This window comes from Oryx dammah, unplaced genomic scaffold (genome assembly GCF_014754425.2).
Source record: "Oryx dammah isolate SB20612 unplaced genomic scaffold, SCBI_Odam_1.1 HiC_scaffold_1, whole genome shotgun sequence".
Taxonomy (NCBI): Eukaryota; Metazoa; Chordata; class Mammalia; order Artiodactyla; family Bovidae; genus Oryx; species Oryx dammah.
The window spans coordinates 47,356,146-47,372,780 of NW_024070185.1; the positions used below are offsets into that span (position 1 = coordinate 47,356,146).

General features: G+C 36.6%; 1 protein-coding gene across 5 annotated transcripts in view; it reads right to left on the bottom strand.

Annotated features, from left to right (window-relative positions):
• Window positions 1-9,963: 9,963 nt before the first annotated feature.
• ABHD17B (abhydrolase domain containing 17B, depalmitoylase) overlaps window positions 9,964-16,635 on the bottom strand; it is a 46,228-nt gene continuing 39,556 nt past the window's right edge. For 4 of the 5 annotated variants that reach the window (XM_040252633.1, XM_040252801.1, XM_040252715.1 and 1 more), the window contains 2 exons: window positions 13,744-13,923; window positions 10,169-11,480 (listed from right to left, as the gene is read on the bottom strand). In XM_040252633.1, coding sequence (XP_040108567.1) covers window positions 11,261-11,480; window positions 13,744-13,923 — 400 coding nt within the window. In that variant the 3' untranslated portion in view covers window positions 10,169-11,260. Of the gene's footprint in view, window positions 11,481-13,743; window positions 13,924-16,635 lie in introns of all 5 variants that reach the window. The other variant, XM_040252555.1, reaches the window with a different exon arrangement.

The window sequence follows — 16,635 nt, forward strand, 5'->3', positions numbered from 1 at the left end:
GGCTTTCTCTGGTTGCGGCAAGCGGGCTTCTCATTACACCAGCTTCTCTTGTTGCAGAGCACAAGTTCTAAGGCACACAGTTTCAGTAGTTGTGATGCTTTGCTCCATGACATGTTGAATCTTCCCAGACCAGAGATCGAACCTGTGTTCCCTGAATTGGTAGGCAGATTCTTTAACCACTGAACCACCAGGGAAGTCCATAAAATATTTCTTTTTTTCCCCCATATTTCTTAATTGACAGGATGTTTGGACTCTACTTATACTTACCCTCCCTTGCTCCTGATTATGTATCTTTGTGTGGAAGGAAAGTTCTATTCCATATTCCCTGATGTTTGCAATAGCTTAACTTTTTGTCTTCATGATTCTAAAGAGAATACTTTCAAATCCATCATCCTAGTCAGTGATGGCTATTAAAAAGTGCTAAGCTCAAGGCTGGCTGATGCACGCTACCGCTTCTTATGGTCTCTTCAGATTCTCAGATTGGTAATAAGTTAATTTGAAACTTCTGTTTCAACATTGGCAAATGTTGGAAATGGTACTGCCGCAAGAAGGGGGACCCCTTCCAGGGCCCGAAACTGGGCTCTTATCTAACTAGGAAATGAATTGTCTGAGGAGACACGTGCTGACAAAGCAAGAGATTTTATTGGGAAAGGGCACCCGGGTGGAGAGCAGTAGGGTAAGGGAACCCAGGAGGACAGCTCTGCCATGTGGCTCGCAGTCTCCGGTTTTATGGTGATGGGATTAGTTTTCGGGTTGTCTTTAGCCAATCATTCTGATTCAGAGTCCTTCCTGGTGGTGCACGCCTAGTTCAGCCAAGATGGATGCCAGAGAGAAGGATTCTGGGAGGTGGTCAGAGATGTAGTGTCTCCTTTTGACCTTTCCCGAACTCTTCCGGCTGGTGGTGGCTTATTAGTTCCATGTTCCTTACCAGGACCTCCTGTCATAAAACAACTCATGCAAATGGTTAGTATGGTGCCTGGCCAGGGGGGACGGTTTCAGTCAGTGTGCTTCCTCTAACGGTATGTCGCTCTGTTTCTTGAAAATTCATGACTTAGAAACATAGAAGACAACAGCAGTAACATTCACCAGAGAGCAAGTTTCGCCATAAGCCCCAGAAATCTAGATCTTCTGGGCAGAACCCTATCCCCAAGGCAGCCAACACCTAATTCTTACCTCAGAGTGGGGAAAGACTCAGTCTTGACTGTCTGGCTGTAGCTGATCTTAAGCAGAGCCATGTTGCTCTTAATTTAGACATAATTTAATAAGTTCAGTTATCTGTTTTTCTAGATCATCTGAATAGAAACACCAGAAAGAGCAAGTTAGAGAAGAAAAAACAAACTCACAGTAGCATGCAGTGACGGTTAAGAATGTGAAAGGACAACAGAGGAAATTGGAAAGCAAACACAGAAGCTAAAAAGTAAAGCAGCCTGGGGCACATTAACATAAGAGCAGATGACTAATTCTGTAATCTTTGCAGCCCTTGAACTGAGAGTACCAAGAGAGGAGAGAAGGAAAAAAACAGCTTGAAAAATGGCAAAAATTTCCCACGTTTATTGAAAACCATAATCTCCACATCCAGGAAATTCAACTAGCTCCAAGTATAAATGCAAAGAGATCACAAACAGACATATCATAGTACAAAACTCTGAAAGGCAAAGACAAGGAGAAAATCTTGAAAAAACTTAGAGGAAAAGCAGTGTATCACTTACAACAAGAGAGTTTACTTCTGGATTATTAAGAAAATCATAAGAGAAAATACATTTACGGTGCTGTTTTTATTGACCCCATAAGTTTGTACTGTCAGATTACAAGATGAATCATCTTTCTGTTAATACCTACACCAGTATTGTCTTACACGATATAAAACATGGTAGATGGTATTTGTACTAACACTAGGTATCAAAAATGAAAAGATAATGTGAAAAAGAAATTCATATTTACAGGTATAATTCATACACTGATAACAAAGAAACAGCAATGTGATTGCTTTATAGTGGTGCAGTGTAATCGGTACAATTGCTTCAAGGTTGACCAACCTATCAAAAATCACTGCAGATGGTGATTGTAGCAATGAAATTAAGATGCTTACTCCTTGCAAGGAAAGTTATGACCAACCTAAACAGCATATTAAAAAGCAGAGGCATTACTTTGCCAACAAAGATCCGTCTAGTCAAGGCTATGGTTTTTCCAGTGGTCATGTATGGATAAAGAAAGCTGAGCACCAAAGAATTGATGCTTTTGAACTGTGGTGTTGGAGAAGATTCTTGAGAGTCCCTTGGACTGCAAGGAGATCCAACCAGTCCATCCTAAAGGAGATCAGTCCTGGGTGTTCATTGGAAGGACTCATGTTGAAGCTGAAACTCCAATACTTTGGCCACCTGATGCGAAGAGCTGACTCATTGGAAAAGACCCTGATGCTGGGAAAGATTGAGGGCAGGAGGAGAAGGGGACGACAGAGGATGGGATGGTTGGATGGCATCATTGACTCGATGGACATGGGTTTGGGTGGACTCCAGAAGTTGGTAATGGACAGGGAGGCCTGGCGTGCTGTGGTTCATGGGGTCGCAGAGCCAGACACAACTGAGCGACGGAACTGAACTGAACTGAGACCAACCTATAGACTAATGAATAAACATTATACAATTTTTATGGCATATAGTATTATAGTCATCCATAATACAGTATTAGAAACAGTTACTTAAAAAAAAACTCTTACCTGTGATAAGCTGATATGCAGTTTCTCCAATTATGAGAGAAGTACAAGAACACTACTGTACTGCAGCATAATTCTTTGAAAGCAAAGTCATAAAACAGTAAGAAAACTGTTAATAATTTTATATTAAATGTCACTCACCTTATGCCTATGTAAGGATAAGCTACCCACTCACTTCAGTACAAATCTTGCACAGTGTTCTACATGATGGATACTTAGGCAACGAAAATGACACAAAAATATCTCACACAGTTCTTATCCTACAGTTACTAGACTTTCACATGAAGACACTCATATGCATACATAAGTTTATTAACTGTATGACATGGTTATTTACTATTCATTAAGAGGAAGTGAATCATCATAAAGGTCTTCATCCTCATTGTCTTTATTTCCGGTGGGCTGAGGAGGAGGAGGAAGAGAAGTTGGTGTTTTCTCTAGGGTGGCAGAGGCAGAAGAGGTGGAGGAGGTGGAAGGGGAGGAAGGAAAGGGAGGCACATTTGGTGTAACTTCATGAAAATACATTGTAATTTCTGATTTTTGCCTTTTCGTTTCTTTATAAATGTTTCTATGTGGCAGCAGTCCCCAACATTTTTGGCACCAGTACTGGTTTCGTGAAAGACAATTTTTCCATGGACTGGTTAAAGGGGAATGATTTGGAGATGGTAGCTCAGCTGGTAAAGAATCTGCCTGCAATGCAGGAGACCTGGTCCAATTTCTAGGTTAGGAAGATCCACTGGAGAAGGGATAGGCTACCCACTCCAGCGTTCTTGGGCTTCCCTGGTGGCTGTGTTGGTAAAGATCCCCTGGAGAAGGGAAAGGCTACTCACTTCAGTATCCTGGCCTGGAGAATTTCATGGACTGTGTAGTCCGTGGGGTCGCAGAGTCCGACACGACTGAGCTACTTTCACTTCATGTGCATTACATTTATTATGCACTTCATTTCAATCATCAGGAGTTAGATCCTGAAGTTTGGGGATCCCTGCTATATGGTGCCAATCCTTCTTCCACCATTTGCTTTAGTTTCAGTGCCCATATCATAGAAGGTCCATGTCATAACAGAAGTCAAAACCGTCATGAATAATCAGAACTCTTCTGACAATTTGTTTTCTGGCACTGCTTCTTCTACTTCTTTCTCATTGTCTGGCACTGATTCAGAAGCACTCAGCCCCATCAAAGTGTCTTCTGTTAATTCCCTAGGTGTGGTGTCCATTGGCTTTTGAATTTCCCCGATTCATATTTTAAGAATCTTCACCCCCACTTTTTTGCAACGGTCACAGTCTCCTTCATGATTTCCTTGACTGGTTCTGTCATAAATTCTGTGAAGTCATGCACAACATCTGAACAGTTTTCTCCAGCAGGACTTTGTTTTGGGCTTGATGACTCTCATGGCTTTTTCTGTAATGATGGCATCCTTATGGTATAATCTTTCCAGACTTCCATGATGCTCTCTTGGACTTCTTGTCCATAGTGTTGACAATCCTTTCCAGAGTACTATATGTAATGAGCATGAAAAGTCCTTATAGCCCTCTGATCTAGAGGCTGTATTAGAGATGTTGTGTTTGGGGACAATTAACCACTTTGATGCCTTGAAGTATTGAATTTATTGGGTTCTGGATGGCCAGGGGCATTGTCCAATATCAAAAGAACTTCAAAAGGCAGCTCCTTACTGGAGAGGTACTTCCTGACTTCAGGGACAAAGCATCAGTACAACTAATCCTGAAAAAGGGTTCTCATTGTTCAGGGTTTCTTATAGTACAATCAAAAGACTGGCAGATGGTATCTATCTCTTCCCTTCAAGGTTGGAGGTTCAGCTTTAGAGATAAGGGCATCTTGGAACATAAACTGGACTGCATTTTCACAAAACAGTAATGTATCCCTTCTTGTCTTAAATCCTGGTGATCATTTTTCTTATTTACTAATAAATGTCCTCTGTGGCACATTTTTTCTCCCTCCATAATGGGGTACTTTGGTTTACATGAAAGACCTATTCAGGCAGATATTCTTTCTCCTCACTGATATTCTTAATGGCATTTGGGAACTTGTGTGCTGCCTCTTGGCTGGCAGGAGCTGCTTCTGTTATCTTGACATTTTTAAAGCCAAACCATCTTTCTAAAATAATCAAAACATCCTTTGCTGACATTAAATTCTCCAGCTTTAGATTCTTCAACTTCTTTTTGCTTTGTCATATATTAACTTTGCTTTTTCCTCAAATCACATTGGAATCTCTAGGTATGCCTTTCTTATAATAATCCTTCATGCACATAAAAGCTGTATTTTTCAACACGAGATAAAAAGGTATTTTGCACAAAGTGGAGGATGTTCACGCCTGCTGGTGTAACCACAGCATGTTTTGTGAATTTCCTTTTCTGCTTTTATGATGGTTCTTATGCTGAAACAGCTGCAGACCTCAACCTAGAGCTAATGGTACATAGCAAGCAACTCGATTTTTTCTTGTAATGTCATGACATTTTTCTGCTTTTTGGGTGCACTTCATATATGTCCCAGAGTGTCAGTCAAGGTTTACAGCATTGTACCAAACAAGAAAAATATGTGAGAATGACAAGAGATTAATTTTTTTACTGCTCTATGCAATTTACTGGAGAGATGAACTGCTGACATAGCAACTTAAGCAGATGCTCACTTTAGCTCACAGTATCAACAGGAGGTGGCTACAAAATTAATACAGTAATAGTGCATGCATTGGAGAAGGAAATGGCAACCCACTCCGGTATTCTTGCCTGGAGAATCCCAGGGACAGAGGAGCCTGGTGGGCTGCTGTCTATGGGGTTGCAGAGTCGGACACGACTGAAGTGACTTAGCAGCAGCAGTGTGTGTATTATGAGTTTACTACATTTTATATTTACATTTCTCTCAATGAGAATGGCACCATAGAGGTCTAAGTTTTGATAAATTTTGTTTTTATAATAGATTTTTATTTTATGATAGTAAAAGATAAAAGACTAGTATTTACATATTTGTATGCTTTTATGACATACCATGGACGGGGGAGCTGGGTAGGGCTGCAGTCCATGGGGTTGCGAACTGTCAGACATGACTGACGACTTCACTTTCACTTTTCACTTTCATGCATTGGAGAAGGAAATGGCAACCCACTCCAGTGTTCTTGCCTGGAGAATCCCAGGGACGGCGGAGCCTGGTGGGCTGCCGGCTATGGGGTCACACAGAGTCGGACACGACTGAAGTGACTTAGCAGCAGCAGCATGACATACCTTTTTTCATTATTTCTAAGTTATGTGGTTTGTGTTTTCAAGTTGTCACAAAACTCCAAAAATTTTTCAACATATTTGTTGAAAAAATCTGCATATTAAGTGGAGCTGTGCAATTCAAACCCATGTTAAGGGTCAACTGTGTAACAATGCATTGTTGGGTTTGCTTTATAAACTATAAATATATAACTAAAATACTTTATAGACTTGGTAGAAAGTTTCAGATATTACGCAATTTGTTACACTCCCCGACTTCCCCCACCCCCACAACACCAAACCAAACCGTCAACATCAGGCATTACCCAAATATGAGGAATATATTTGCCGTTCTGAGAGCCAGGCTAAAAACACTTGAGAGTTACTCTCATTGGTCTATACTGGGATCCTAGGATTTCTTAAAAAGAATCAGTTTTTCCCAATGAAAATAAAAACCATTAAAAAAAATCATAAAAGATAGCATAGCAACATAAAAGATAACTAAGAAAAGGAAAATACTCACCCATAATCCTATTGCTGCAACATAATAACTTTTCATTTTATTTATTCCCTTCTGGTTTATTTCATAGGCATTTACATTTTATTGAGTATAACAATTTATATTTTTCTTTTTACAGTTGATATTACAGTAGCTACTACAGTAAGTATAAACATCATTTTTGATAGCACTGCATGTATTCAGGGGTATATATATACTTTATTTTCTCATGTCTCTCTCTCACTTGCCCATTCTATCAGTGAACTTAGAAAAACTGGAACAAGATTTTCAGACTCAAATCAGCTAGGAAAAAAATATCAAAATCTCAAACTTTAGAAGTTAAAAGTTTTGATTGATAGTTTCAAATCCATGATACTTTGCAGGTAACCTGGAAAAGAGCAGTATATTTAAAATTTTTGACTCAGATGCCCTTATACACATAAACCTATTTGCTACCTTTATTACTTCAATTAATATACTGTGTTAAGCTATAACTTGCGGGAAAAAAGTTTATTAAAATTTCTGTCTAGAAGCATAATTGTATTATGCAAGTTCAGTACATGGTGGCCTACAAGAGGAAATAAAGAGAGAAAAATAATTTCAGGACCATCTGGCTTCTAATGTAAGAACCAGTTTAACAGACTTTAGCTTACTGATACTAATACTCTTGTTATTTCCTGCTCCTCCCTTTCTGTCCCCCCATCAGCTAATGTCAAGTGGGTCATTTCCAGGATAGAGGTATTTGCTTCCTTCCTTTGTATTACTCATTTATTTAATTCAGTCAGAGGCATAACCATTTATAGATGTAGTAGAGATCTCTCTATTCTGCAAATTATAACTCAATTTCAGCTGTCATATGCATAGTTCCTTTCTTGATTACTGAACATTTGGGATATACATTGGTAAAATGTGATATGCTATCATGGTATTGAACATATTGCCTGATTTAAACCGAAGCAACAAATTTAAAGCCTGTTCCGTCCCCAATCAGCAGTAACTGCTTTGATGCTTTTCTCCCCCCAACATTAACTGCCTATTCTTGGCATGCTATATAATTTGTAGCAAATGTGCTGCTGAAGGAAGTATTTGTTTGTTCACGTGACTACATTTAAATTGTTAAATCTTCACCAGGTTTTAACACAACCAACAGCTGTTATTGAGCCTTGTAAAATGAATTAGTATTACTTACTTTAAAGACAGAAATTATTAGAGGAATGTTCAAGGTATAACCTACCAATTTACTATTCAATGAATTAACTAGCTGAAAGAGAAATGTAGGAGCCTCTTTAAAAATGCTTATGATTAACGCTGGAGAACAAATAAGTTTATATTGTATTACAGTTCAAGAGGACCACTGGCATAGTAGTGCAGATAAACTGGGTGAAGAGAAGATAATGATAGTACAACTCCTGACAATTACATCGTAGACCTTGCAAAGTAACTTCTCATGTTTGGGCTTTCTCACCTGTAAAATGAAGGGATTAGGCTTTATGACGCTTAAAAGTTTTCAAGATTTAAGAGTTTATCTGGCTTCCGGTAATACCTATTCTTGAAGTTTTTGCCATAGTCTACTTGCACCTAAGAACATCCTACTATTTACATGAAAAATGTTGTCAGTTTACAGCTTAAATTTTTTTTTCATTTATCAAGTTTTGTTAAAGCGAGCAACACCTATGTATTTATAGAAATCACCAAGAAAAAAACTACTGTGGAATATATTCTTAGGTGGAATGTAGGACTGGTGAGAAGTGTGAAGATGATACACCAATTTAACTTCTGATTCTTTTCTGTACTTGTAAGACACTGTAGGAGTTATGTACACTGCTGACATTTTCCCAGAACCCAAGACTACTATCCAAACTGTACAATGTAGATATGCACAAAAGCCACATATCAAAATACGTTATTTGGTGCTCCTGTTGTCAAGGAAGGTTAAAAATTGATGAGTCATTACATATGAGTGGGGCTAAGAGGTTTTCACATTTCATTAGGAATGTAAGGGATCAATCTGTGCCACCTTTTCATTTCTAGTAGTAAGCGACGGTCCAGTGACTTTCCAAGGTCACGGATCTATTAATGTCATTTGAGAAGAGCGCACCGATGTGATTGCCAATTCTACATCATACTGTCCTTCTTCTAGATGTCAGAGCAGGAGATGCTCTGATTAGGCAGAACTCTAAATGAAATATAATATCTTAAAGACACTTTACAGATGGGCCATCTAGCTCAATTTCTCATTTAAATCTGAAATTTCTTCTGTAGCCCTGTGTCAGATGTCATTCAGCTTCTGTGCCAAAGGTTAAGATGCTCACTTATCCTTCAGAGGTGTTCCCTTTCCTTAATGGACAAAGAACCATAAATTCTTTCTTACACTGAGCTCTAACCTGCTGTTTCACAACTTTCACCTAGTTTTACGGAGTCAAAAAGGATAAATTGTACATGCCTATCAACTATTTGAAGACAGCTATCATTCCTTAGTCATGTAATTCTTTAATTATTCTTTGGGTTTTGATTTATGAGACCCTTCCCAACTTGGTAAAACACCCCAGGATTTGCTCTAATTTGTGAATATCCTTTCACTGCATCCTGAAATTAGTATTGCAGGTGTGGTTTAACAAGAATTTTGTACATGAGATTATTTCTCCACGATCAATTTTTCATTACCATGAGCTTACTTAAGGTTGTAATCAACTGGCTCACATGTTATTTCTTGCAAGCTACAAACTCCAGGTATTTTTCCCCCATAAGCTCTTGACAAGCAGAGTTTCATATTTCTATCAGTGGCTTTCTGTTTCCAGAATAATCATACCATGTGGAATTGTGCCCCTAACTAGCTTGCCCGCCTCATCCTTATGACATCCTTTCCCCTTGACCTCTGACCAGTCTTCTTAATTTCAAACATACCATATCCTTCGTCTAGGCTTCCACATACTGTTCCCCTCAGCCAGGAATGTTTCTTTGGGCCACCCAGGTTTAGTCTTTTCTTAAGTTATCCTTCAAAGCTCAGTTCAGATACCACTTCTCTGTGGGACTCTTCAACTTCTCCCTCCCCATGTTCCCTCTCAAGAATGCCTTTTGCCTATATTAATACCCTATAAATCTCCTTCAGTCTTACACAAACAGTAATAATACTCATGCAATAAAGTGTCTGTCTCCTCAGTTATAGTGTGAAGTCTCTGAGGACAAGGTTGATGTCTATCTTTATTTGGCATAGGGTTTTGAATGATTTAAACATTCAGTAAGTACCCGGTGAATGAATGAGAAAATACTGAAGTAGTATGATCAATATTTTGATTTTCCCAGGTGATTTTATATAAATAAATAAATATATATAAAAACCCACTTAGCCAAACTCTGGGCTATGTTGTACAAATAAGGAACTATATAGGCTTCAAGACAATTATGAGAAGGAGAAAGTCTCTTTAAAAGAATAATAAAATTTAGAAAACTATAGATCTATATACTATAAAGATGAATGGCATTTTTTTCCAGTCCTTATTTTAAGTAGGAAGTGAGGAGCATGGAAGAAGGAAAACAAGCACAGCTGAGTGGCATATTTTTGTTTTACTATTAATTCGACACATCTGAACCAAAGCATTCACAATACTTGATATACTTTGAAGAGAATCATATACTATAGTCTTAGACATAACCACAGAACAAGCAGAACAATTAAAACTACATAAGGCCTTAAAATATATCCACAGTGTGTATATTCATTCATTTACAAATTAGACTACATACCATTAATTTTAATTTTTCTTTCATTGTTTTATTCAAGCAGGATTCATTCAAGGAAAGGCAACTTAGTTTTTGTGTGTGAGCTTTATTTTTTTACGACATTGGTTAATATAAAAGTTATGAATTAAATGTTTTCTTATCTCCTGTTTCCAGGAGTAAATCCATGAAATTCTCAGAAAGTAATCCAAAACAAGTCTTATTCTTAAAAATAGTTAGAGTGAAAAGGGATTGAATAGCCAGTCTGTGTGTGGTCTTAAGGAACATCTAATGGACTTTCAGATTTTCTAATAATGATAGTACTGCATTTCTATGGGATTAGTCAAAATTTAAAACATTGTGTACAAAATCATTCTTGAAGCTCTAAATGCCTTTTAAATTACTAAACTGAAAATTTTAAGTAGTTGCCTCACAGTACCAAACTTAAAAATCAAAACTAGTTCAAATTCAGTTCTATCATGACTTCTCATTTAAAGGTAACTAGTTGGTAAATTAACAGATGGCATAAAAATTAAGACATCATTTTTTTTTAGGAGAAAATGTATGATAACCAGGGAATACAGAAAATTCAATGTATTTTACAATAAAATAACCTTTTAAATCTCTATCCCTGTACAACAGGGTTTAGGTCACCTTTAGTGAACTTGCATGTTTTCATATAGTTTATTATGAGTACTTGAACTGTTTTAGATATACAGCTTTTTATTCAAAGAATATTACATTTGTATACCAGGATAAGATTTAGTACATTGAGATGTTTTAAAAATATTTATAAATTTGTTTCTGATATGCAAAAGCATTTGGCAATACTCTTATAGCATTTGATTTTACAGAATTAAAATTTCATACAGTACTCATCTTGATGTTTAAAAAAAAATTCACAGAAAAAATATAAATTACACAGCCTGACTGCATGATACTGTTATTTCCAGTTTCTAGCTTGGTAGTTAAAACCTTCATTAAGTCTGTTAACAAATCATTACCTGTACATTTATGAAGGCAACTGACATGATTTGCAAACAAAACCTTCAGGTTTTATGTTATTTACCAAAGAGTGCAGTTCAGCAAGAAAAGAAAACCCAATATGCAAATTTACAGAATATTTTACAAATTTACCAGTTCCTGTGACACAAACTGTTTCAATCTTTCAAGGTATTGTCCATAAAGTTCCACATCATTGTGACCTGCCCCTTCAACCCACAAAGGCTCCACAGGTCTTTGGCATCGCTCAAACAATGCAAGACCATGTGAAAAGTCTATGACTTCATCTTCAGTCCCATGAATTATTAATACTGGAGAGGTTATCTTAGAGATTTTGTCAATGCTGTAGGAAAAGAGAAGGGGGAAGAAGTCAACAAATTAAGTATGAAAAGGAAACATAAAACAGATTTTCTTGTATTAGATAATTCAAACATCAGAACCACCTGTGAATCAATTCAGAAGGGATAGATCCCTTTTAGATTACAAATAAGATTCAAAAGTCATCTTTACATTACTTCCTACTTTAAGATTATCTGAAGATATTAATTTCATGTACTTCTGTTTGAGAGAATCACTCAATTATTACAGTCACCTTAGTTTACTTTTCTACAGATATTTTTTTCTTTTTGGCTGTCCCATGGCATGTGGGATCTTAGTTCCATTGCAATGGGAAGTGCAGAGTCTTAACCAGTGGACTGCCAGGGGAGTCTCTCCTTTCTACAATGTTGATATTTAGAACAGAAACTTAGGTTGCAAGGAGAGGAGGAAATCAAGGGCTATTTCAGCTATGTGCTATCTTAATACCTCTCTGCATTCATATTTTTTTCTCCCTCCTAATCTCTTACTAAAATGATGGCAAAATATATTTTTTAGGCTGTTTAGTCATAAAAATAGAAATATAATAAAACATAACATTTTAGAACAGGAAAGCAGATGAGCATGTGAGAAAATAGATTAAAAGTATAGGAGAAAACACAATTTTAAGAGGATAGAAGGGTAAAGTGAAGAACCAGCCCAATTTGTACCAGGGAATACACCAGAAGGAACTGACATGGGGACGAAGGCAGGTGATTCAAATCTATAGAATTTGTTCAAAGTCTCTTTAAGAAGTAGTTAGCCACCCCTGACCCCAGTTCTCTTCTTTCCCCTTGCTTTTGCAGCTGGGTAACTGCCTTGTACCTAGTGGACTAGGGGATTACCAGACACAGTTTAAGGCAGAGATATCAAATAACAAGTAAACATATACATGCTGGCATTCAGGCCTTCATTCTTAAGGCATAGATGTAGGAAGAGTCTTCTTTGGAGACTATATATTTGCCTTAAGAAGAAAGATAAATAAATACTGATGAGCAGCATGGGAATCCCCAACTAATCGGCTTGACCAGATCACTGGATAGTGAAACTCAGTCAACAAGTCTTAATCACCCACTTCAGGTCAGCTCTTTAATTCCTTACTTTTCCATATGAGCACACAACCAAGAATTATCAGACATCAGAGGAGAATACTTTAAATGTAATACAAGGATCAAAATAAACAATAAAAAAGGGCAACTTGGAAGAGACAAACAATACAAAGAAACCTTATAATAACAATTCTTTAAAAATTGCCTGAGAGAGAGAGAGAGGCATCAAGGCATTTAGGTATTATAAGCATAAAATGAGGATAGAGTCTTGAAGAAAATCATCAATGAAATAATTCAAGGCATCATTTGGTAAGGAAAAAATGCTTGGGTATATTATTTGCTGCCAACTATTCCATAATAGAGGAATTAAACAAAAAAGGAAATGTATGATGTTTTTCAAACAGTTTACTGTTAGTGCTTCTGTGGTGTAGCTAAAATGAAAGAGGGTGTCAGACAGACATATAACTTGGCAGCAGTTTACCCCAAATGTCTCCCTATCATTCCAACCATTCAGCTACACAGTATAACACATATACCCTCCAATCTACCATTTTCTAAAATCAAAACAAATCCCTGATAAATTTAAAAACCAGAAAACCCCATAACTTGCTCTGGTGATAGGATCATATGCTCCCATAAGCTTCCCTACCAAAGTAACCCCCCCTTAGGCTAATGAAGAAAAAATGGTTTTGAAATGACCCTTGCTGTTCTTATAAAGAACTGAGTGATGTTTTGGTCTTTGCCCCAAATATCATTCACAAAAAACCTTGGTATTGCTGCCCCTTTGAGAAAGAAAGTAAGACTAAAATTTGCCAGGCTCTCACTTTTGCCTTTTCCCTTTATTGGGAAAAATAGGCCATCAATTTTTTGTAATGATGAAGAGGAGCTAGCAGGAACTATCATTCTATGTTGAGACATGAAGAAATGTAGTCCTCCGTTTAAATCTAACACTTATGTTTGCAGACTTACGGGGCAATAATTATTCTGGTTCATTTAAGACAACATTTTTACAATTCATTTCTTTTGTAAAACATGTCACTAATTAGACATCATTCACTTATTTATTTCACAATTTCTATAATATATGTAAAATATTAATAGGACTTCAAGGCTGAGAGAACTGTATCATGAACACCTTGAGCGATTGAAAAGAATTCCTTCTAAAGTTTCTTTGAATTAAACTACTGGAATATTAATACTTACTTTGGGAATGCATCAAAACAGTAGGTCTTCTTGGTATCAGGAAAAGCAACTCGCATTCCTGAGGTCAAAGGAGAATGAAGAATAACAGCAGCACTCTCATACCGAGCAGCAAGATCCACAGATGGTACTGTCCCTATACTTTGGCCATATATAATCACATTTTCAGGGCGAATGCCATATCTACATAGTACAGAAGTTAAAAAAAAAAGAAGAGTTGTAGAGTCAGACTGGTATGAAATGTTCAGTCACTAGTAAGTACTTAATCTTATAAAAGAATGACTTAGAATGAGACAATGTCAACAAATTTATATTTAAAATGTAAGTTTCTTAGTCACCACTACCATATCTAATGCAATAATAAAATCTATATTCATTTATTTCATTGGTTTCCATTCCATCTTTTGAAAAAATAGTAGCTGAGGTCTCTTAGAATGTTAATCTTAAAGAATGAATTTATTAAATCATTTATGCAATTCAGTGTAGCTTATTATTAAATATATTTGGAACATACTATGTCACTAATATTTTAATGGAGATTCAGTTTTTATATTCCGTTCAATGTAACAGAGGTTCTTCATTTCTCTAGGTACTAAAAGTAGCTCTTTTTATTTTCTGAAGTTGGTCATAGTGATGAAAACGCAACGTATAGTTAACAGTAGGGAATGAATAAAATATATGTATTATAGCCTAGCGGAAACTACTTATTTTCTTGAGATTTGCATTTATTCACCCATAGAAATGGACTAATGTGGAAAAGATCAAGAGATGAATGAGAATTTCAAATGCCACATGGTTTGGTGATTTATGAATAGACTTCATGACAAAATCTCAAGACTACTACCTTAATTCCTTTAAAAATGCTTCAGTAATACTGGGTATACAGCATGTTTCTACGATATAATTGTCCTAACTATAAACTACTGGCAGTGTAAGTGAGGTACTATGGGAGCTTATGAATGTGCGATTAAGGGCTAGAGTCAGTCACATCAAACACGCTGCCTTTCCACTTTAGTGGTCTGACAACAGTCATTTCTGGATGCTGACAGTTATTTGCACAACAGTTTTTAGTTTTGTGAAAAGGTAATAGAATCTGAATATTTGCTGGGAAAAAGTAAGATAAACCCTTGTGCTTCCTATAGTTCTTGCAGGGGGCACAAGACTCTTGGAACTATCTAGGTGGTGACGTACCTCCTCCCAGGTTCTTCAAATCTACACAAGAACTTGGACCCTGGCCCAGAGACTGGGTTCGAGTTACTCCAGACTGACTCTAAACGTAACAAAACTAAGAAAAGGTTTTTTTGTTGTTGTTTGCAACAGACTTAGCTTCATAGGAATGAAGGAATTAGGAAAATGAACATTTGGTGGCAATGACGGGTTTTAGGCTAAAGCTAGCAATGGCAAGGCTCCAAAGTAGCAGAAGCAGCTGCCGATTTAGCATCAGAGGACTTGAGGCAGAAACAAAATTTCAGAATAGTACATGTTGGAAAGGACTTTAGAGACCATCTAATCTAGGTCAGCTGCTTACTGAGCAGATGTTCAAAGTCAGAGTAAGTTAATGACAGACCTATAATTAGGCTCAGGTATACTGACTCCAGGTCCAGTGCTTTTTCTATTATAGCACACAGATAAGGAGCTCAGAGACTGTGGGGGAAAGGCCACAGAGTGAGTATTAGTCCCTTATTTTCTGTTGATCCATCAGAAGTTCAGTAACGTGGGTTATAAATATTCAATTACTCTTAAAAGGAAGTTACTCAAATAATAATTAAGTTCATTAATTATTTTTTCCCTTCCTGTTACTTAAACCCTAACTCTTTACTTTAATCCAGTAAAGGAAATGAAAGGCATGCATTCTAATTACACTATTTTATTAGATGATAGAATTCAAGAACCGGAAGGAATCTTGGAGATGATTTAACTCAACCTCTTCATTAAGCAAAGAAACAGAAAAGTTTAAGTTTTCAAGACTTCCTATACTTACTAAGTCTTCTAACCATATTTAGGGTTCAACGTAAGAGAAATTACAAGTCTGAAATTCTATGGTAAACGAGTATGTGAGATAATTTATCTATTCTGCTCCTGCTCTTCAATCATACTGGTCAAGTGTATAAAAGATTAACCAAGACAAGAAATCATTTTAGAACATTTCTTTTAAATTGATATCAGAGAAAACTTAATAATAAAGCTGATCACTTACAAGAGGGGATTCTTTTACATAAACATAGAAAGAACACCTAACCGGATACTAATGTTTTACTTCAATAAATGAATACTTTTGTCTTACTTGGCACTAGTAAGGAAGGCTTTCTGCTTTTAGCACCTTAAAACACTATACTAATTCACTGAAGTTGATTATAGCATGTGAATTATATTGCAATAAATCTGTTACTTAAAAAAATTATATTTTCCTGACAGGTATTATACTATATTCAACTGGCTGACTCTGAAAGGAGGCACTCATTTTTGTTTGTATACCTGAGGGGATTGATACCAGTGTAACTGAAGCATATTTTGCAGTCATTTACGGTAGTGCTGAAGTTTATAAATATTTACCCTTCTATGCCTGCCTCCCTCCCATCCTGAAGCTACTTAATTACTACTTACAATCTCTTTTTTTCTTACTTGTTAGAAATATGTTCTCATATCATTTCAATTGACTTAATCTCATTTATACAGAACTCTGCTATGAGACCATAATTCTATTATACATCTTGGGGGAGGGGAATAAAAGTTTCTAAAGACATTTTCTTAAAAGATTATACTTACTAATAAAATTGAGGAAGTTCTTCCCAGCCAACTGAAACCATTAATATTAATATTTAAAGATTAAATTAGGAATGGGAAGTTTTCTCTATGTACTCTAAAATACTCTGGAATTCAGGCAGCTTATTAATG